This window comes from Dreissena polymorpha, chromosome 2 (genome assembly GCF_020536995.1).
Source record: "Dreissena polymorpha isolate Duluth1 chromosome 2, UMN_Dpol_1.0, whole genome shotgun sequence".
In the NCBI taxonomy this organism is placed as follows: Eukaryota; Metazoa; Mollusca; class Bivalvia; order Myida; family Dreissenidae; genus Dreissena; species Dreissena polymorpha.
In genome coordinates this window covers 7,464,688-7,486,747 of record NC_068356.1, presented here as the reverse complement: position 1 = coordinate 7,486,747, position 22,060 = coordinate 7,464,688, and the positions used below count along the sequence as shown (strand labels likewise).

The 22,060-nt window shown below is 37.2% G+C and overlaps 1 protein-coding gene across 7 annotated transcripts in view; it reads right to left on the bottom strand.

Annotated features, from left to right (window-relative positions):
* The window catches only part of LOC127865753 (multidrug resistance-associated protein 1-like), a 198,965-nt gene that overhangs the window by 4,954 nt on the left and 171,951 nt on the right, over nucleotides 1-22,060 (bottom strand). For all 7 annotated transcript variants that reach the window (XM_052405698.1, XM_052405695.1, XM_052405694.1 and 4 more), the window contains exons 24-28: nucleotides 20,534-20,660; nucleotides 5,826-5,927; nucleotides 1,496-1,642; nucleotides 882-1,040; nucleotides 58-224 (exon numbers count right to left, since the gene is read on the bottom strand). In XM_052405698.1, the coding sequence (XP_052261658.1) occupies nucleotides 58-224; nucleotides 882-1,040; nucleotides 1,496-1,642; nucleotides 5,826-5,927; nucleotides 20,534-20,660 (702 nt within the window). The remainder of the gene's footprint in view (nucleotides 1-57; nucleotides 225-881; nucleotides 1,041-1,495; nucleotides 1,643-5,825; nucleotides 5,928-20,533; nucleotides 20,661-22,060) is intronic.

Here is a 22,060-nt window from a genome sequence, read left to right as displayed (position 1 = left end):
GAAATACAGCAGTAACTATCATTTGATACGGAACACAAAGCCACTTTCTAAACCTACCTAAGATTTTCACCACCCTCTGTACACTCGTGTTCAAGACCTGCTGGAAGACTCTTCACGAAGTTCTTTAAATGCGCATGCTCAAGTGACTGCCATACTTTCTCGTCAGAATGCTCGTCAAATGGATCTAAATTCATCCTTAGTGGACCGGAGAACAATACCGGCTCCTACAAATACAAGAAGAGGACATTCAGGTAAAATTCCGAAAAAAAAAATCAAGTTGCAAATGTTTATTTTCAAATGTCTATGTGCGCACGAAACACTGCCTTAAGCGTGATACTGTAAAGCATTCCCATTTTTATTATGCTTAGTAACTGTATCAGAAAGTTCATGACATTTCAGTATACAGTCCACCAGTTTGTTACTTAAATCACTAAAATCAAGTTTCACTGATAAGAGATAATTAGAGGCTACTCAGTGTCTATCTGTTACTGACGTGATTATTCAAACTTTTGAAAGATAATATACAACTCTTTAAAAAAATTGTGTCAAAATGATGACACACACCCCAAAAAATATCAGCAGATATTCATAGAATAAGCCTCAAGCTTTTATTCTCTTTTCTGTCAAAATTGTACTTTGCAGCCTTAATGTTAAGCAATAAAACAATATCTACCTGTTTGGCATATTTTGGCAGCAGTAGCAGGATTGTGTGTATTATTTTGATAACATGTGTTAATGAATATCTAAATCAATATTGTTTAAACAAAATATTCTATATTTAGAAACCTTTTCAATCAGAAAGATGATACAAATAAATATTTAATATTTGAAGCCTGACTTTTTTAATGACGATAAAACTCAAGTATTCAATATTTATCCACCTGAGGTATAATGGTGAGCTTGCTGCGTAGGTCATGCAAGCCGATCTCCGCGATGTTGACCCCATCAATGAGGATGCGACCCTGCGCGGGTTCAATGATGCGGAACAGCGCAAGCGTAAGAGAAGACTTACCAGCACCCGTACGACCGACAATACCCACCTATATTATAAACATTGGTCTATGAATCATTGAAGAAAGATAATAGGCCAAGCCTAGGATTTATAATTATCCTTCTAACAATAGTTGCAATCTGGGTCTTTACATCCTCAGAAAAACGTATCTTTTCCACATTATTAAACAATAAGACCAAATTGTATGCAACAAATGTAGATGCATTCAAAATTATTAAAAATAACTTATTTATTGTTATTATCCTCATATTTGAGTATGAATTAATTTTAAATGGGTCAGCTGATTGTACACCCGGATTACTTTTTTTTCTCTCCAAAATAAAGCATATTCTGGAGTAAGTCTATAAATATCTGGCTTTAAACAGATTATTTTAACGATCAGCAGTTAATCTCAACATTTCTGTCATATTTTCAAGGTCAACGAGCACTTCACATCAATTTTCATTCACAATGTAACTAGGGTAACCAGGGTCAAGGACATACCTTCTCTCCGGGGCTGATGGTACAGTCGATCCCCTTGACAACCAGGTCCAGCCCTTCCCGGTATCGAGTACCGTAGTTGTCAAGCTGTACCAGACCCCTGTCTGGCCACGTTGCCACAGGCTTCTTGTCTGGGATGTCCCAGGCAGCCTACAAATAAACAGATGAGAAATGAGGCGAGAAAAATGGGCTTTACAAATGTGTGTAAGTGTAACCTAGGATTCCAATGTTCGGTCCAAGTAAAACTGGTCAAAACAAATTCCAAATAAACCTTAATGTTCTGCACATGTTTATTTCAAATACACTTTTCAGCTGCAGTAGAATCTTTAAAGAAGTGACTTGATTTAAACAGAAAAATGGAATATGATGTGCAAGATAAAGCGGTAGGAGGAAAGGTGCATTAGGACTGATTCTTGCACAAAATACTTTCCTAGATAAAGTTTCTTTCATGTGGCATCCAACAAGACAACTGCATTTTTTATTAATTCCAGTACTTTGGTAATGCCATAATGTTATTTCAGACCCATAATTCTTATTTATGAATCAATTGGCAGGCAGTATTATAATGCTGCAATAGGATTCAATGAATCCGATTCATGACAAAAATATTTTTTTGTGAAACAGTTTAACAAATATTATCCAAGCCAAGTATAATGAAAACTATGTCACAAAATTTGCTTGAATTTTATGTACCCTAAAAATTATCACAATGAACATCAAACAACGCTGGCATTTAATCAGCTGGATTATGCTGGAGTTTGATATTTAAGAAGTCCAACAAAGTTTGGATAAATTTATTTATTTAAGTTCATCGCACATTTCTGTAATTTTGGTCTTTCTGACACAAACAAGAACTCCCTGAGTGTCCCAATGCTCACCTAAGGTTTTACTTTTCTAAGATTGTGCTATTTGCTATCAAGATTGGTATGGTCGAGTAAGTAATATGTTTGCAACAGTACATACAAGGCACAAGTCTTAGTATTTGGTCAGTTTAATGCATTCACATTTCTTTCATAAGTTTTCATAAGCTCTTTATCAAATCTGCTGAAGTGACTTGGCGACTTTCTTTACTGTCCCGAGTTATTATTGAAACAAATGCTCTGACCTCTCTTTACAAAGATTGGGTTTAGATAATCTATACCAATCTTAATAAAATTTCAGTTGAGATAGTAACTTAGCATTAATATCACACTTTTCAGTTGCTTGCCTTGGTGCAAACAAGTATGACAGATAGTAAGTATAAGTTTCATTAAGACAAGGCAATACACGTACTTTTTACCAAGTAAATGTTGATTACAAGATAGACAACACATGATTATAATAGCACACCATTTGCAGATTTTGTGTGTGTGGAAAATGTAGAACAAATATTTGGTAGTAAAAATAAGCTTTAAGTAAACAAGAGGGCCATGATGGCCCTGAATCGCTCACCTGACCAACCTTGCTACATCAACTTAAATTCTATCTGACCCATATACAATCCCAAGAAAGATTTCATTAATTAATACATTCTAACAAAATGTCATTAAGATGTGATGAAAACTGTGACCTCTTTCATCTACACAAGGTTTTACTAGAATTGGCCCGGTGACCTAATTTTTGACCCCAGATGACCCATATACGATCCAAAATCAGATATTATCAAGATAAACATTCTGACCTCACTTCATTAAGATCAGATGAAAACTATGACCTCTATTGTCTACACCAGGTTTTTCTATGATTTGACCTAGTAACCTAGTTTTTGACCCCAGATAACCCAAATACAATCCCAACCCAGATTTCATCAAGATTACCATTCTGGCTAAATTTAATTAAGTTTGGATTAAAACTGTGACCACTACTGTCTACAAATTTATTTTTTTAAATTTGACTAGTCCTGCACCGAATCCAAAATTTCAATAGGATCTGAATTCGAATCCAAAGGCTCGGATATCGAATATCGGTTCGAATCCTAATTTGAAAGTAAAAATACACAAAATTAATTATAATTTATATTGTTATAACCAAAAATATGTTTTGAAACACCAGAACGTATATATGTCTTATGAGAAAAGTAATTAACTTTTATTATTATTATAAACTTTACAGCTACTAATATTTATACTACTTTAGCAGCATTGGTAGATGCAGCTGCAGCTGCAACAGCAGTAGTGGAAGCAGAAATAACGACTTCAAAAACAAAAACAAATACTAAGTAGATGACAAAATTGACTTACGTTGTTCGAAAAAAAATTATACCCGGGTCCAGATTCCGCAAATTTCTCAAAATCGCACATACACGAAGCGTTAGCATAACGACAAACATTAATAATAATGTCTCATATTAAACACATCTATGTCAGTCAGATATAATATGAATAACGCTGTATTTTAACAAGCAAAAAACGCATCACACACAATCTGCAATAAGTATCAATAAAATACTTTGTAGCGACCACTTATAAGCCAGAATTAGTATGCTGATAAAACCCAAAATGCTTCCACATGGAGGATTTTAATTGTTTATGTGCATCGCGATTTTTCTTCTGCGCCATTTTGCACCATCGAAAACGAAAGTAGACTGTGTTGTATCATGTTTTTGTCGAAAAAGTAGCGATAATTTTGACAAACTACATACCAGTCAGCCTTTCAAACAGAAAGAAACAATTTAACGAAACGTATTTGGGCGAAAGAAACAATTAACGCAAACAAAAGGTTAAACTCAAATAAGATCCGGATTAAAAACCGATTTTACCAATCATGGTTAGATCCGCGAATCCTCGTTTGGATCCGCGAATCTCGGATATTTCGGATATTCGGTGCAGCCCTACTAGTTACCTAGTTTTTGACCCTAGATGACCCAAATTCAATCCCAACACAATTTTAACAAGACAAACATTCTGACAATATTTAATTAAGATATGATGAAAACTGTGACCTCTTTTGTCTAAACAAGGGTTTTCTATGATTTGACCTAGTGACCTAGTTTCTGACCCCAGATAACCCAAATACAATCCCAATCTAGATTTTATCAAGATAAACATTCTGACCAAATTTCATAAAGATTGGATGAAAACTGTGACCTCTATTGTCTACACAGGGTTTTTCTTTAATTTGACCTAGTGACCTAGTTTTTAACCCCAGATGAATCAAATACAATCCCAACCCAGATTTCATCATGATAAACATTCTGACCAAATTTCATAAAGATTGGATGAAAACTGTGACCTCTATTGTCTACACAAGGTTTTTCTAATATTTGACCTATTGACCTAGTTTTTGACAGGTGACCCAAATACAATCCCAACCCAGATTTCATCAAGATAAACATTCTGATCAAATTTAATAAAGATTGGATGAAAACTGTGACCTCTATTGTCTACACAAGGTTTTTCTATTATTTGACCTAGTGACCTAGTTTTTGACCCCAGATGACCCAAATACAATCCCAACCCAGATTTCACCAAGACAAACATTCTAACCAAACTTCATAAAGATTGGATGAAAACTGTGACCTCTATTGTCTACACAAGGTTTTTCTATAATTTGATCTAGTGACCTAGTTTTTGACATAGTGACCTAGTTTTTGACCCCAGATGACCCAAATACAATCCCAACCCAGATTTTATCAAGATAAACATTCTGACCAAATTTCATAAAGATTGGATGAAAACTGTGACCCTTATTGTCTAAACAGGGTTTTTCTTTTACTTGACCTAGTGACCTAGTTTTTTAACCCCAGATGACCCAAATACAATCCCAACCCAGATTTCACCAAGACAAACATTCTAACCAAACTTCATAAAGATTGGATAAAAACTGCGACCTCTATTGTCTACACAAGGTTTTTCTATTATTTGACCTAGTGACCTAGTTTTGACATAGTGACCTTGTTTTTGATCCCAGATGACCCAAATACAATCCCAACCTAGATTTGATCAAGATAAACATTCTGACAAAATTTCATAAAGATTGGATGAAAACTGTGACCTCTACTGTCTACACAAACAAATTGTTGACAGACGCACGCACACTCACAAACAACGGATGCCAGACATCACACGGTCACATGAGCTCACCATGTCATTTCGTGACAGGTGAGCTTAAAAAAATTAGTGCTGTGAAGCTTTGCAGTCATTTGCAAAAAAGGAAATTTTCAGTACATCATTACAAGAAATAGAAGTTATGTGGCATGATTTGAAAAAAAACTAGAAAATATTTGTATTGTCCATTTGTTGCAAGCCATACAATCAGTTGTTAGATAACATGATCGTAAAATCTTTGATAGAACAGTTCCCTGCATACAACATAGTATAGAGTTTTAACTAAAATGCCATCAAGATTGACTCACCTCAGTAGGGGTCTCAGTGTATTCCTTGACTCTCTCCACAGCAACGATGTTCGTCTCCAGCTCCGTAGTCATGCGCACCATCCAGTTTAGTGTTTGTGTCACCTAGGAGAGCACAACAACACTAGAATTCATCTATGCAAAAGGCCTTTGAAAACAGCGTTGACCCAGATGAGACGCCGCATGATGCGGTGTATCATCAGGGTCTGCGCTGTTTGCTTAAAGGAATTTCTGTAAGAAATAATTTAACAAGGGCTGTTTGTAAAACATGCATGCCCCCCATATGGGCTTTCAGTTGTAGTGACAGCCTTTTTGTAAATATGTTTTTTGACACTGTGACCTTGACCTTTGACCTAGTGACCTGAAAATCAATAGGGGTCATCTGCGAGTCATGATCAATCTACCTATGAAGTTTCATGATCCTAGCCATAAGCTTTCTTGAGTTATCATCGGGAAACCATTTTACTATTTCTGGTCACTGTGACCTTGACCTTTGACCTAGTGACCTGAAAATTAAGAGGGGTCATCTGCCAGTCTTGATCAATGTACCTATCAAGTTTCATGATCCTCGGCATAAGCGTTCTTAAGTTATCATCCGGAAACCATTTTACTATTTCGGGTCACCGTGACCTTGACCTTTGACCGAGTGACCTCAAAATCAAAAGGGGTCATCTGCGAGTCATGATCAATCTACCTATCAAATTTCATGATCCTAGGCATAAGCATTCTTGAGTTATCATCCAGAAACCATTTTACTATTAGGGGTCACCGTGACCTTGACCTTTGACCTGAAAATCAATAGGGGTCATCTGCCAGTCATGATCAATATACTTATGAAGTTTCATGATCCTAGGCATAAGCGTTCTCGAGTTATCATCCAGAAACCATTTTACTATTTCGGGACACTGTGACCTTTACCTTTGACCTAGTGACCTGAAAATCAATAGGGGTCATCTGCGAGTCATGATCAAACTACCTATCAAGTTTCATGATCCTAGGCATAAGCGTTCTTGAGTTATCATCCGGAAACCATTATACTATTTCGGGGCACCGTGACCTTGCCCTTTGACCTAGTGACCTCAAAATCAATAGGGGTCATCTGTGAGTCATGATCAATCTACCTATAAAGTTTCATGATCCTAGGCATAGGCGTTCTTGAATTATCATCCGGAAACCATTTTACTATTTCGGGTCACAGTGACCTTGACCTTTGACCTAGTGACCTTTAAATCAATAGGGGTCATTTGCGAGTCATGATCAATGTACCTATGAAGATTCATGATCCTAGGCCTAAGCAATCTTGAGTTATCATCCAGAAACCACCTGGTGGACGGACCGACAGACCGACTGTCCGACTTACATGTGCAAAGCAATATACCCCCTCTTCTTTGAAGGGGGGGGGGGGGGGGGGGGGGGGCATAAATATAGAAAAACATATACTAGAAATCCCTAATTTTGGAAATAAATTGATCCAATTGAGAATGATGGGAGAGTCCACTAGGCATAAAAGGGTTAAATTAAATTCTTGACTGGTCTCTACTCCTACAGGGAAACTGAGTGACAGATGCAAAGAGCACGTATTACCGTAGGCAAGGAGTGTGTTTCAGTGTTAATGAAAAACTGGCAAACCGCATGTTATCATCTTCAATCAAGCAATTCTATACTTTATAAGGAGTAATGCCCTGATACAAATTAAGGGGGCGCCATTTTTAATCTTACGTAATACCTCTCTGGTGATTGCATTACATGAATATATTGTTCTTTTCTCTTCTTTTTCAGTTCATTGGCATTGTAAGAAGATTAACTTTCTACTTGAATGTGAATATGTCATTAATATAGCTGCAACCAAAGAGGTAATTTATCAGGGCACTGCAGTGTTCTCGTACAAAACTACGATTTAATCTCATTATTTTCACAAATGTTGCAAAAACTTAGTTTAGATGCAATTGTATTCTGATCACACAAAAATGGAGATTTATAGGCAATCATGCAGGGGGGGGGGGGGGGAACAGAGACAAATATCACATTTCTGTTAGTTACAAAACATATATCAAACTTTAGATACAGTTCTGCTTCGTGATCTTAGCCCATAAAAAAACCTGCACTCAAGATGTATATTGGTAGTTAAGAGTTATTGCTTTTGTTTTCCCAAAGCGGAGACTGCTGCGCAAAACACATTTTGCAAATTTACAGTTATAAATTATAACTCTTGCATTGATAAAAACTTTAAAATGTCATTTGATAATAACAAAAACAGGTCTGCTGCATGCAACTACAGCCATATTTAAAGAATTGGTTACGATTTTAGTTTTTGGCTAGACACTTAAAGCAAGTCACAGTATCAAAAATTGACGAAAAATCCCTTTACAAGGATTTCAAACAAGGGCTGTTTGTAAAACATGCGTGCCCCCATATGGGCTGTCAGTTGTAGTGGCAGCCATTTTGTGAACACGTTTTTTGTCACTGTGACCTTGACCTTTGACCTAGTGACCTGAAAATCAATAGGGGTCATCTGCCAGTCATGATCAATGTACCTATAAAATTTCATGATCCTAGGCTTAATTATTTTTGAATTATCATCAGGAAACCATTTTATTGTTTCAAGTCATTGTGGCCTTGGCCTTTGACCTAGTGACCTGAAAATTATTAGGAGTCATCTGTCATTCATGATCAATGTACCTATGAAGTTTCATGATCCTAGACGAAAGTATTCTTGAGTTATCATCCGGAAACCATTTTACTTTTTCGAGTCACTGTGACCTTGACCTTTGACCTAGTGACCTGAAAATCAAAAGAGGTCATCTGCCAGTCATGATCAATGTTCCTATGAAGTTTCATGATCCTAGGCCTAAGCGTTCTTGAGATATCATCCGGAAACCATCTGGTGGAAGGACCGACCTACCTACATGTGCAAAACAATATACCCTCTCTTCTTCGAAGGGGGGCATAAAATTCTAAGTTTAATTTTATGCTCAAAGAGTGTAGTTGGCTTGTGTATTGTTATAAATATCAATATTATATAGTTGTATGTTTTTTATTTGCTTCTGACACAAAAGAGTAACATCATTTTGTTCAAAAACAATAATTTTAAGTTTAGTAGTTCATGTCTGAAAAATATTGAAACTGTTTGAATGCAATAGCTTTGATACTTTATAAGAAAAGTGGACCTAAACACAAAACTTAACTGGATGCCGATGCAGACATCGACGCTTATGATAACAATAGCTCTTTTTTTCTTCAATAAATAGATGAGCTAATAAACAAGAGTTGTCAGAGGACAGCGCGCTCCACTATTCGAGTGCTTGACAGTATAACGTAAGACATCATGGGGAAATTGTTCATATTCAATAATTTATAAGACGATCTTTCAAAAATAAAAAATAAATTGGGGGGGGGGGGGGGGGGGTGAGAGGGGGTATAATGTGGGGTGTGGTCATTTATTAGATGATCTTTCAAAAATAAAAAAAGGAAAAAATAAAAAAACAATTTGGGGGCGGGGGGGAGTTGGGGGGGGGGGGGGGGGGGGGTTGAGAGGGGGGGTAAAATGTAGGTTAGGGTAATTTATTAGATAATTTAAAAAAAAAATTAGGATGGGGGGGGGGTTGGGGGTAGGGGGTGAGAGGGGGGTATAATGTGGGATGGGGTAATTTAATAGATGATGTTTAAAAAAAATGGGGGGGGGTAGGGGTAGACGGGGGGGTATAATGTGGGGTGTGGTAATTTATTAGATGATGTTTTAAAAAAAATTGGGGGGGGGGGGGTTTGGAGGGGGGAAGGATTCTGGGTAGGGGCGTGGGGTATTGTTTGGGTGGAATCCATTGTGGTATTCAGGTAAGTGTTGTTTTGTCAAAGTAATAATAAAATGTGATCATAAATAAAGGAGCTATGGCAATTTAAGCAAAATGTTCAATTATCTAAGTGTAAAAGGGGCCATAATAATGTCAAAATGCTTGATACAGTGGTCTGCTCTAGTTTATAGGTTGCGGTCATATTGGTAAACAAGAATGCAAAATATAAAAGCAATATGTCAAAGGATAAAGGAAATATTTAGTTTAAACATATTTATTTCTTTTTGGCAAGTACAATATATCAAAATACACAATACAATAGTTATCAGAAAAGGATTGAAACAGAAGAAATAATTCTTATAGAGTTTCTCTCCTTGCGATTATATTTACACATAATTGGCAGTGTATTAGGAAAAATACAGCTTAGTTTATGCTAGACATAGGAAATATTAGTGGTAAGTATACAAAGGTTTTGAAAGAAAACTAAATAAGAGTAGTAAGGAAAAAAAAAAGGAAAATCATAAAGAAAACATCAAGGAAAATGAGGACGAAGGATTGTAGATGCGAGGACTTGGATACAATAAGGAAATTAGGACGAAGGATTGTAGATGCGAGGACATGGATTTGGAACAACACCAACTAACCATTACCGGATTGTTAGTAGAATCGCCAGGATTCTTTTATAAATTGTTGAACATGTAGAAAAATGTCAGAGTTTTCACTATCGGTGAAATGTGTATTGCCGAAAAGAAGATTATCAAGCTCAACATTGCTGATTAAGCTTGAGATACTGTTCATTAATGTAGTACGTATTACGTTAAAGTTAGGACATACGAAGAAGAAGTGGTAATTGGATTCAATATCTCCACAGGAACATAGTGGAGATTCGATGATGTTTTTCGCGTAAAGGTGTTCATTAAGCGCACTTGATTTAGTCCTTAACCACGTATGAATTATTTGGAGATAACGTTTCCCTATATAAAAGTACGATGGTGTTTTAATCAAACTTCTTTTAAGCTTTGATTTAAATATATTCAACGATTCACTACTTTTTACTTCTTCTGGTAGTATATTCCATTTTCGAATAACTGCTGGTAGAAAGGAATTATAATAAATGGTTGATCTTGATTCGGATGTGCGTAAAGCATTTGCATTACGGAGATTATACCTAGTAGCAGCTCCGACATGTTGAGGTACCAGGTCGGTCAAGTACTGAGGGGTGAGGGAATTTTGCATTTTGTAAAAAAGTATTAGTTGATGTTTGTCGCGTCGATCTTGGAGCGGTTCCCAGTTAATTTCTTTTTGCAAATCGTTTAAGGATACTAATTTGGATGCTCCACATGCAATGCGCGCTGCTTCGGTTTGAATTTTGTCGAGTTCATGTTTTTCTGCTTGAGTACAATTATCCCATATTACGTCTGAATATTCTATCAGCGGTCGGATAAATGACATATAAATTATTTCGAGTGATTTACGGTCAAGTTTAAATCTCAATTTACGCATAATATTGATTTGACTCCATGCTTTATCTGATATATATTTAATATGGTTGTGCCACTTACAATCGTTAGAAAGGAAAACTCCTAGATGCTTGTGAGAGCTTACTTCCGGTATTGGCGTTGACAACATTGTGAAATTATAGGTATTCGGATGTTGCTTTCTGGAGAATGTTAGCGTTTCAGATTTGGAGGGATTAAATAAGACATGCCATTTTAAGGCCCAGTCAGATATTCGGTTGATATCGTTATGCAAAATTGCATTTGACGTGTTTGGGTCATCTATGATAATATATAGGGATGTGTCATCGGCAAATAGACGAATGTTACTTTGGATATCGTTTACAATATCATTTATGAATATTAGAAATAAAAGGGACCCTAATATAGAGCCCTGTGGAACACCGGCCTCTAGTGAGGCCCAATTTGAGACTGCGCCTGGAAGTACTACGCGTTGACGTCTTCCATTATGATAGTTTATAAACCAAGAGTGTAACTTTCCACGGATGCCAATATTATTCAGTTTATGTAAAAGACCCAGGTGCCAGACTATATCAAACGCTTTACTAATGTCAAAAAAGACATCTTTTACTTCTAATCCATTGTCGAGGGCTTTGCAAAACGTATCGTAAATATAGGTTAGTTGGGTTGTGGTTGAATCGCCTGGCAGAAAGCCAGATTGAAATGAGGTCAGAATTTTGTTGCTAATAAGGTGATTGTACACGTGTTTAAATATTATTTTTTCAAACACTTTTTCCATTGTACTAAGCAATGATATAGGACGGTAGTTAATCGCTAATTTAGGGTCACCTTTTTTTAGAACTGCACTGACGTTCGCTTCTTTCCAACAGCTTGGCATTATACATTTGTCAAATGAAAAATTAAAAAAGTCACATAAAGAGGGGGACAATTCGTGTCTAGATTCTTTCAAAATACGGTTACTTATACCATCAGGTCCTGATGCTTTGTCTACCGAGAGAGTTTTTAGAATATGGTGAACATCAGTCGGAGTGATAATGAAAGACTCTAGCAAGTTAGAAATTGGAACATAAGTAAGATCCGGTTAGTTTTCGTTATCAATGTCAATTTTTGACTGACTAAAAGGAATTGTTAAGAATGTTCGCCTTAACAACGCAATCAGTTACAATCGATTCGTCAGCGGGATTTATGAGAGCAGACAAAGAGTTATTATAAGGTTTATTGATAAATGGCTTAAGAGTTCTCCACCAGTCCTTAGCTGTGTGGTTATTCTGTTTGAGTTTTTCGCATATGCTGTCGTAGTAATGATCTTTAGCTTGTCTAATTAATGATGTGGTCTGGTTTCGAAGCATACGGAATTTCGACCAATAATATATACTTTGTTTACATTTCGCGTGTTTGTAAGCTCGTTTACGTTTTCTTATCATACGACGTATATGTATATTGAGCCAAGGGGCGTCACGCGGTTTGATCTTTATTAGCCGGTGAGGAATACAAAGTTTAGCATTACGGATAATAGTATCAGTGATATTAGTGCAATATGTGTCAACATCAGAACTTACAATTGATTCCCAGTTAAATGTAGAAAAAGTTTCGCGTAACAAATCGTAGTTACCGTCCTCATATTTCCATATAAGACGTTCGTATATTTTCGCTTTTGGCTTGTTATATTTGAATAGACCAAAAATAGGGCAATGGTAGCGATACTGTTGATCAAGAAAAGGATCACCGACACCTGATAATACCAAGCTGTTTGGGTTACTAAGAAGCAACAAGTCAAGAATTGCCGAGGACCTTTCTGTGAAATGCGTTGGTTCGTCAATAACTTGGACAAGGCTGTACTCAAGGCACCAAGAATCAAGTTTTCTTGCTAATGTAGGTATATTGTTATTCGTGTTAAAATCACCCGTTATTATAATATCTGAATTACCGGTGTCAATTGCTAAACCAATAGAGTCGTCAATGAGTTTAGTGTAAGACGCATTTGCATTTGGTGGTCTATAATATAACCCAAATAAGACACGCTTTTTACCCTGCAAGTGTAGTTCAATCCAAATGCATTCTAATGAAATAGGCTCAAGATCAGGTCTGCGTTCATAGTGGATAAAATCTTTTACGTATAGTATGACGCCACCGTGGCTATCATGTGTTCGATCTTTGCGCTCAGGGCGGTGATAAGAAGGGATAAGTAGATCGTCAGTTTCAATAGAATTATTAAGCCAAGTCTCAGTGAAGGATAATACATCAAAATTCGATAGTTCTGCTGTAAGAATATCTAATTTGTTCAAAATACTCTGAACATTATACTGAATAAATGAAAAGTTATTAGGCATTGTCAATAAGTCAGTAAGTGTATTTTTCTCCGTGACAGAGGAAGCTTGAGAACTAATAGATACAGGGCCAGGGTTTAGTTCGATATCCCAAGAAAGCAACATGATTGTGATTAGCCATGTAACTATCAACACTGTTAAAAAGACAAAAAGTGTTTTTCTAACAAATATAACATTAGAATAGTAGCGTTAACTAACTGTCGCGCGTGTGTACGGACGTTTAATATGCCGGAAAAGTTGGGATTGCCCTCTGATGTTTTGTATAGACGATTCAAGAGAAATTTCGTCATTGTACAACGAGATTAAGACTAATACATTTAAAGTTGCGAACCACAATCCGAATGGTTTGTATCTTGGTAAAATGTTGTATGTAGCCATCATTACACATTGAGAAAGGTGAGTGCACTTTAGCAAGATTTACAATGATCCAAGATCCATCAACAAGTCCTTCGTCCTGAGAATAATAAATTAAAAAAATAAAGCAAATAAAAAAAGTAATACAGAGGTTAATCAGGTGGTAAGAGGTCATTTTGTAAACGAGCTGGTCAGATGGAGAATTAAGTGTCATTCACAATAGTTGGATGGTGTAAGGTGCACTTATTCGATGAAGACTTACATACTTAGGCTATAACGGTATTGTACACTTACAAGAAGAAGTAAAAGTACATAGTTACAAGAGAATAACATGCACATCATGGATACATAGTCATGTAAAGAGACATAAGACAGAATTACTCAATTAGAGAATATTCCTTTGGCTTGCAACATGGATTTTAACAAGGTAGTATTAATTAGCTAATCAAACAGTCATAAGTTAAAATAATGCAGTATGAGTTCGCCAATCGAACAGTTATACAGTTAAAACCACATAAGCTTTCATATTTATGAAGATAGAGTAGTTGTTTAAAGTGATTCGTGTTATTTTTTATTATTATTATTTATTTTAGATAAATCCGTTTAATGTAATAAACAGTTATGTACGAAAAATTGAACTTTAAGAAAAAACACGACAGTTAAACCGTTAAACACGTACACGACAAGAAGACACTATAATTAGCATCATTATGTCAATGAACTAATAATACAGAACCATGTAATACATATGCACACGTACACGGATACATTTAACACACACACACGCTCACACACGCATGCGTATGCATATAGACATATATATATATACATTTTTATAACGGCATACATGAGTAGGTTTTAACGTTCATATAACATGAGTAACATGTGTAGCTTTATATGTACATGTAATTAGTACTCTCATTTAACAAGAAGTGTAGACAACTAGCGCTATCATACAGTAATACACCTAAAATATATACAGCACTATTATCAAGAGCAAGACAAACTTAATCAGTCAGAGAGTGTGAAATTAATTTGCTACATGCATTATAACAGTGTAGTAGTAAATCGCCAGTCAAGAAATTATACAGCTACAAAAAACACACAAGAGAATACTACAGTTATACAATTATATCAGAATACAAGGAAATATTTGGGGTAGTACGCAAAGTTTAACATAGATTTATCAATAATATGCATATTCTAAGTCTAAAAGGGGCAATAATACTGTCAAAATGCTTGATACAGTTGTATGCTCGTGTTTATATGTTGGGGTCATGATGGTAAACAAGTATGCAAAATATGAAAGCAATATGTCAAGGCACATTGTTGGGGTCATGTTGGTAAACAAGTATGCAAAATATAAAAGCAATATGACAAAGGATATAGGAAATATTTGGGGTAACACGCAAAGTTTAACAAAGCTTTATTAATAATAAGCATATTCTAAGTATAAAAGGGGCAATAATTCTGTCAAAATGCTTGATACAGTTGTATGCTCTTGTTTATAGGTTGGGTTCATGATGGTTAACAAGTATGCAAAATATGAAAGCAATATGTCAAGGGACATTGAAAATATTTGGGTTAGTACACAAACTTTAACATTTGCTGCATATTCTAAGTGGAAAAGGGGCCATAATTATGACAAAATGCTTGATAGAGTTGTCTGCTCTTGTTTATAGGTTGGGGTCATGTTGATAAACAAGTATGCAAAATATGAAAGCTATACGTCAAGGGACAATGAAAATAATTGGGGTAGTACGAAAACTTTAACATTTGCACGCTTACGGCATGGCACAGAACGGAAACACAGGGGTGAGTAGGATAGCTCCACTATATATATTTCATATATAATAGTCGAGCTAAAAATAACTGAGGAAAGTTTGGATTAAATATCTAAAGGGATTCAAAGTCCTCAGAACCTAGCTTGCCAGGAAGCAAATTCTAACACCCGTTGAAAAGTAACCAACATTGTTGGCTCGACAATCTCAAATACTTACTATTAGCTTTTCAATTTGTTTTTTTTTTAGTCTTTCGCACAAAGATAATTTACTTTTGTAACAGTATTTAAATTTGTTTAGACTTTGCATTAATTACATTAGAAAACACATATAAATGTGGAAACAGATATTTATCTTGTAGACCATAAGTTGGTTATAATTTTAGCAAATATACATCACTGAGATCAATGACCCAAACATACAAGTTTTTATGTTTATTGATAAACAAAATAACATATTTGCCATATTCTCTCCTATTCACTCCAGCTTATATACGGTTTACACATAATCGTGAAAATGTGATTAAGTCGAGAAATATCTAATGACGTCATGAATTTCGTGACATCATAGTTGTGTCACTGATCATGTGACTGCTATTTTTAGCAAATATACGTCACTGGGATCAATGACCCAAACATACAATTTTTTATGCTTATTGATAAACAAAATAACATATTTGCCATAATGATGAGAACTTAACATGCAAAACAAAAATGAAAAAAGCCATTTAAATACCTCAAATAGTCAAATTAAAGATGAACGATGAAATTATTTATTTAAAACACAAAATACCGGTGTAGATCTACTCATAATGTCCCTTTCTTAGCACTGTATTGAAAGTATCTATTTGGTCACACCAGGTAAGTAATCATGGTTCAGTATATTGTCGGAAAAACTATCTGGGGTTCTAGCATGCACATAATGTGCGAAAAACACTTCCGATTTTTTCCAGCGACCAACCTTCCTTACAACCTCTGGATTTACTCCCTGCTCAATCGCAGAAGTAGCACCGGTAGCTCCAAATGACTTAGCCGAGAAACCATGTTCACCACACCCTGCCAGGCAAATGGACTGTTCCATTATTTTAGCGATTGACAACGCCTCTAAAGCTTTGTATGGAGTCCTAAGAGTAAAACGGATTGGTCGGCTGGCCTTTGAGACTCGGTATGCGCGGTGTAATCCTGGAGTGTTTGCATTACTGCATCGCGGAATTTGAACTTCCAACCCTGAACGCTCGGTGTCATTGTTTTATACCAAAAAACGAGATTTTTGCATCCTGGTCCGAAAACAGTACCTTGTCGACAGAGAAAACACCTACATTCAGCACCTTGATCATCAATATATCGCGCGTTCGAGGCAATATCAGAAGGCCTAAGCAATGCAGTAAGCGCTAAAAGTGTAACGGCCTTGAGCCGCAGTGATTTCAAATCAAGCGCGCAATTGTCTGACCAACTCATGAATAAGTCATGAAAATTGCTTAATGGCATTTTCTTTGACCTCACCATAGGTACAACTGATTTCACAAGTGCTACTGTTAGCATTCTGATTTCATAATTTTCAGTGACGTTGGGTAAACTTAAAGCGCGGTATACGTGACCGAGCGCGGATATTGCATTATTCAATACTGAACGCGGTCGTTCTGAATTTTCCGCCAAACTAGCAAGATACTCAGCAACCAAACTAACATCTAAGGGCGGAAATTTACAATTTCTTTCCCGACAGAATGAATGCAACTTTTCTAGTAAAAATTCAACGTGCTCGGAGCGAGACAAAACCGAAATCTATTTATGCAATTAATCGACCAACCTCTCAGCTCGAGGTGGAATTTCCAGAAATTCTCCAGACGAGTGCCCATTATCGGTTACGGCAAGGTTGCGCTACTCCTATCGACCGACACACCCGCGGATTGTTCGGGAGTTTTAACGGCGGTGCTACGGACATTTTGACCAGGCCACTGTACCACGGTTGAGCTAACCATTTTGGCGCAATGACTGTTGCTTGAGTGCGCTGATTTTGAATTACATCTGAAACTCTGAAGCAGACAAAACGGCGCGTTGACAACATTGTTCTCGTGATGCCAGTTGGCCTGAGAAAGTGCGTCTACAGCTTATGACATCGGTTCCCAATACCTGCTGTTGAAGCGCGGAACCTGCGCATTGTGACAATTCGCAAATCTGTCTATGGTGTGCGGACCCCATAGACGGTCGATATACGCAAAATGTCGTGGATGAAGCATCCAATTGTGTTTGTCGGGTTTTCTGGACCAGAAGTCGGCCTCCTGGTTCTCTACTCCTGCTATATGAGCGCACCTGATCGAGACTCCAATCTCGATTGCCTCAGCCCAAATTGATATAGCTATTTTTGACAGTGAAGAACTGGGTCCTCCCTTGGAATTCACATAAGCCATGAGGTTCCAATCACCGGATGCGATCCATCCCTAGTACACTGCACCCCAACCGAGGTGACTCGCGTCCGTAACAATTTGCCCCTGTACCGATTCAGAACATATTGAACGTTCGTTCCACTGATCAATGGATTCTAACCACCACTCGAGCTCTTGAATCACTTCAAGTGACAAAACCACTTGACTCGACCAACTATCAAGCGTTCATAACAACCTATATGCGTGCAGAAGAAAAAGTTTCCCCGGTTGAACCACCCAAGCTACCGAGACACACTGACCACAAATTTGCGCTAAAAATCTGAAAGTGACACTTTTCTGCTCAAGAGCTCTACGAAAACTGCGCTTAAGTTTTGATACACGGGTCGCCTGAGCCTTAATTTTAACTTGACTCTGGTCACTACGAAGCGTGTAGCCAATATAATTGATCTTATTGGACGCAACAAGTGAAGATTTCTCAAAGTTAATGGTAAAACCTAACTCCGTAAGGGTATTTATCAATTGATCAATGTGATTGGTGGCACAGGATCTCTCGACTGCTAATAGAAAATCATCAATGTAAACTGTGATCCGCAGAAAGATAGACCTAAGATATGTTACCACAGGCCTAAAAATCTTGCGAAAATAATACGGACTACAGCAAAGACCAAAAGGCAAAACTGACCAGCGGTAATAAACGCCTTTGTAACAGAACCCCAAATAATCTCTGTGTTCTTTTGCAATTGGCACATAAAAAAAGCCGTCCTTGATATCAGCTGTTACAAACTTATCATCAGCCTTCAAAAACTGAGCAGCGTCTCTGATATCCTCGTTTCTATAATGAGGCACTGTACACAAAGAGTTTATATGTCTGAGGATTGTAATAAGCCTAAAGGAACTAGTACGCTTTGGAACACAATGTATGGGATTAACACAAATTGGTTTGACAGTACAATGTTCTACATAATCTAGTATACTAAACGAGAAATCTCATTTTCTAAGAAAACAGATTCTTTTCTATTAAATGGTCTGTTTGGCAATTCAAAACTGCAAGTGTCAATATTTACCTGAAATGGAAGCCTTAAACCATCCTTAATCCAAGTCTTAACAAAATCTGGCGCATTAATAGTGTCCCATGCATGCAAATTATCACGTAAATTAAACTTACACATTAAACATATAAATCCGCAGTCAAAACAAAAGGAAAATTAAACACAAATTTCCCGAATTACTGTTCGCCGTGTAGCTATCTTCCCTTGGCCGTCGTCTCGGGAACTGTCTATTCGTAAAGGACTGAAACATGTCCTGCGACCTGCTGTGGAAAGCACCACGCTGTCCATGACCGTAACGTCCACGCCCGGATCCGGAAAAGCCTCGTCTGTTCGTGTAACGGTCCTCTGGAGCTCCACCCGAGGGACGACCCACCGCCCACAACATTGCCGCTGCTCAAAGGGTTTCGAGCGAATCCTGGTCAAAACCAGACATGTTTTTCTGCAGGGACCTGAATATTTTGGCTGTACTAGAATCAAACTGTTCGCCAACTAATAAAGCAGCAAACTCTTCTTGCAGGAACTTGATCTGCGCATGCTGGATCAAGAACACATCGTCCAACATCTTTTGATTTAGCTCCGTCCCTGCTTCTAGTGTACACAAAAGTTTTATGCCTGTCTCACAGTAACGACCACACTTTGACAACACGTTCATCAATGGCTGGTCTGCCTGTTTTATCCCCTTCCTACAATCATTTAATCTAACTTCAGCAGGAAGCTTCACCTTGCTTAGAGTATCCCTCAAAGCCTGAAAGTCTCCTTGCAAATCCAACTGTCCTAATCTAGCAGCGCCCGGTGTGTAGAGCGGAATGCTAGTGCCCATGTGGCCCGCATTGGTAGGCACATTTAACCCATCCAAAGTGCGCACTTCCGCGCTATGTCAACTTTCGAGCTTCCTATTGATCTCGTCTAATCGACAGTCCACACTTTCTATAAATCTGCTGAGTTTTTCTTCTAAATTTGACATATTAAATGTTCCCTAGTTTAAAAAACGGCTTCGACTCTGGAGTGATTAAGTTGAGAACGATCTAATGACGTCACCAATTTCGTGACGTCATAGGTGTGTCATTGATCATGTGACTGCTAACAAGAGATATGTTAGTGAGAAACACAATGACCCCTACTGCGGCGCTTTGATTTTTTTATATTATATCCCTTTAAAAAATATAACTTCCCGTGTAAAAATGATCTGTACCTGCCAAAAGATAAAAATAAATTATCTCCCTTTAAAGCTTGTTACTACCATTGGATATGTCTTTTTAACCTTTGACCTTGAAGGATGACCTTGACCTTTCACCACTCAATATGTGCAGCTCCATGAGATACACATGCATGCCAAATATGAAGTTGCTATCTTCAATATTGCAAAAGTTATGGGCCATGTTAAAGCTTTCGGACGGACGGACAGACTGACAGACAGTTCAAATGCTATATGCCACCCTTGCGGGGGTGTTAATGCTTGTCATAATGTACTCATATATATGTATTTAAAATAAAGGGTTTCAGACCAATTGTCTTAATATGTTACATCAATGAGGAGAAAGTAATACTTACATTCAAGGCGTATGTTATGGAGAGCCCCACAATACCAGGGGACAAGTCATTGCGCGCGATGACAGCAAAGAGAGAGGCAAAGAACAGGATACAGTTGCCAACAAACTCCAGACGTATAGCAAGCCATCTGAAACATTATAAAACAATAAGCGCATTAACTTCTCAGCCACAGTGTCAAACAAGAGATTGCCAAGCAATATTGTCCCCTACTGTTGAAACTCCACAATTGTCATTAATTTTTTATTTTTTTATGTTGCTATAGCAACCAGATTTCTTGACGTAGGAACACAATGAAATGACCTGCATAATCTCCATATTGCCATCCATCCATGTTTCAAGTTTCATGAAAAAATATGAAGAACTTATAAAGTTATCGCAGGATCCAGAAAAGTGTGACAGACTCACAAACAGATGCACAGAGCGCAAACCATAAGTCCCCTCCGGTGAAACCGGTAGGGGACAATAATCTATATTTCTTTCCGATGACTAATGCACTGTATTCTCTGCTCTTTAACTGATCATAACTGTTAAGGGTCCCAGTACGGTGACAACAGAGGGATTCCAGTCAACAGGGATATGAAACAAGGAGTTAGGACGAGTTTCAAATAAAGGCTGACTGGTTAGTGCAGTGATATGTACATGTGCCTCTCAGTTTCATGTCAGCATATGAGTTTGGATCTTGGTCACCATACCAGACAGGTGAGTTTTTTTCCTATTACTCCAATTTCTTTCCGTTCAACAAAACCACTCCAAAATGGAATACATTTACGAAAAAAAAATACATGGCTGAAAATTGCAGCTATTATCAAAATAACTGTCATTATTCTAGTAAATGAGTAAGGTAGGAGTGCTGCAACACACTCCCTGTTCTCACATTATGCAGCCTCAGGCAAGGAAGGACCTCATAAACTTCTAAACTGGTACACAGTTTCAAATAACAAAGGCTTAAAGTATATCTTAAATAACAGGTGACTGTGGGAATGTGACAGTCTCTGCAGAAGTTAAATACCATTTCTGACCACATGGTCTAGTATTGTTGTAACTATTATTAGCCAAAATTCCAATTAATAACCAACTCAACTACAAACAAGAGGGCCAAGATGGCCCTAGTTCGCTCACCAGAGAGGTGTCGGTTCATTCAATCTTTACCAAATGTCAAACTTGACATAGATATTGTCCAGACAAACATCCTGGTAAAGTTTCATCATTATTTCATCTGCGAGTCATGATCGATGTACCAATGAAGTTTCATTATCCTAGGGGTAAGCATTCTTGAGTTATCATCCGGAAACCATTTTTCTAAGTTGAGTTACCGTGACCTTGACAGCAATTGTATGAATACGTTTTTTGGAACTGTTACCTTGACTTTTGACCTAGTGACCTGATAATCAATAGGGGTCACCTGCGAGTCATGATCAAAATACCTATGAAGTTTCATGAACCTAGGGATAAGCTTTCTTGAGTTATCATCCAGAAACCATTTTACTATTTCAGGTCACCGTGACCTTGACCTTTGACCTAGTGACC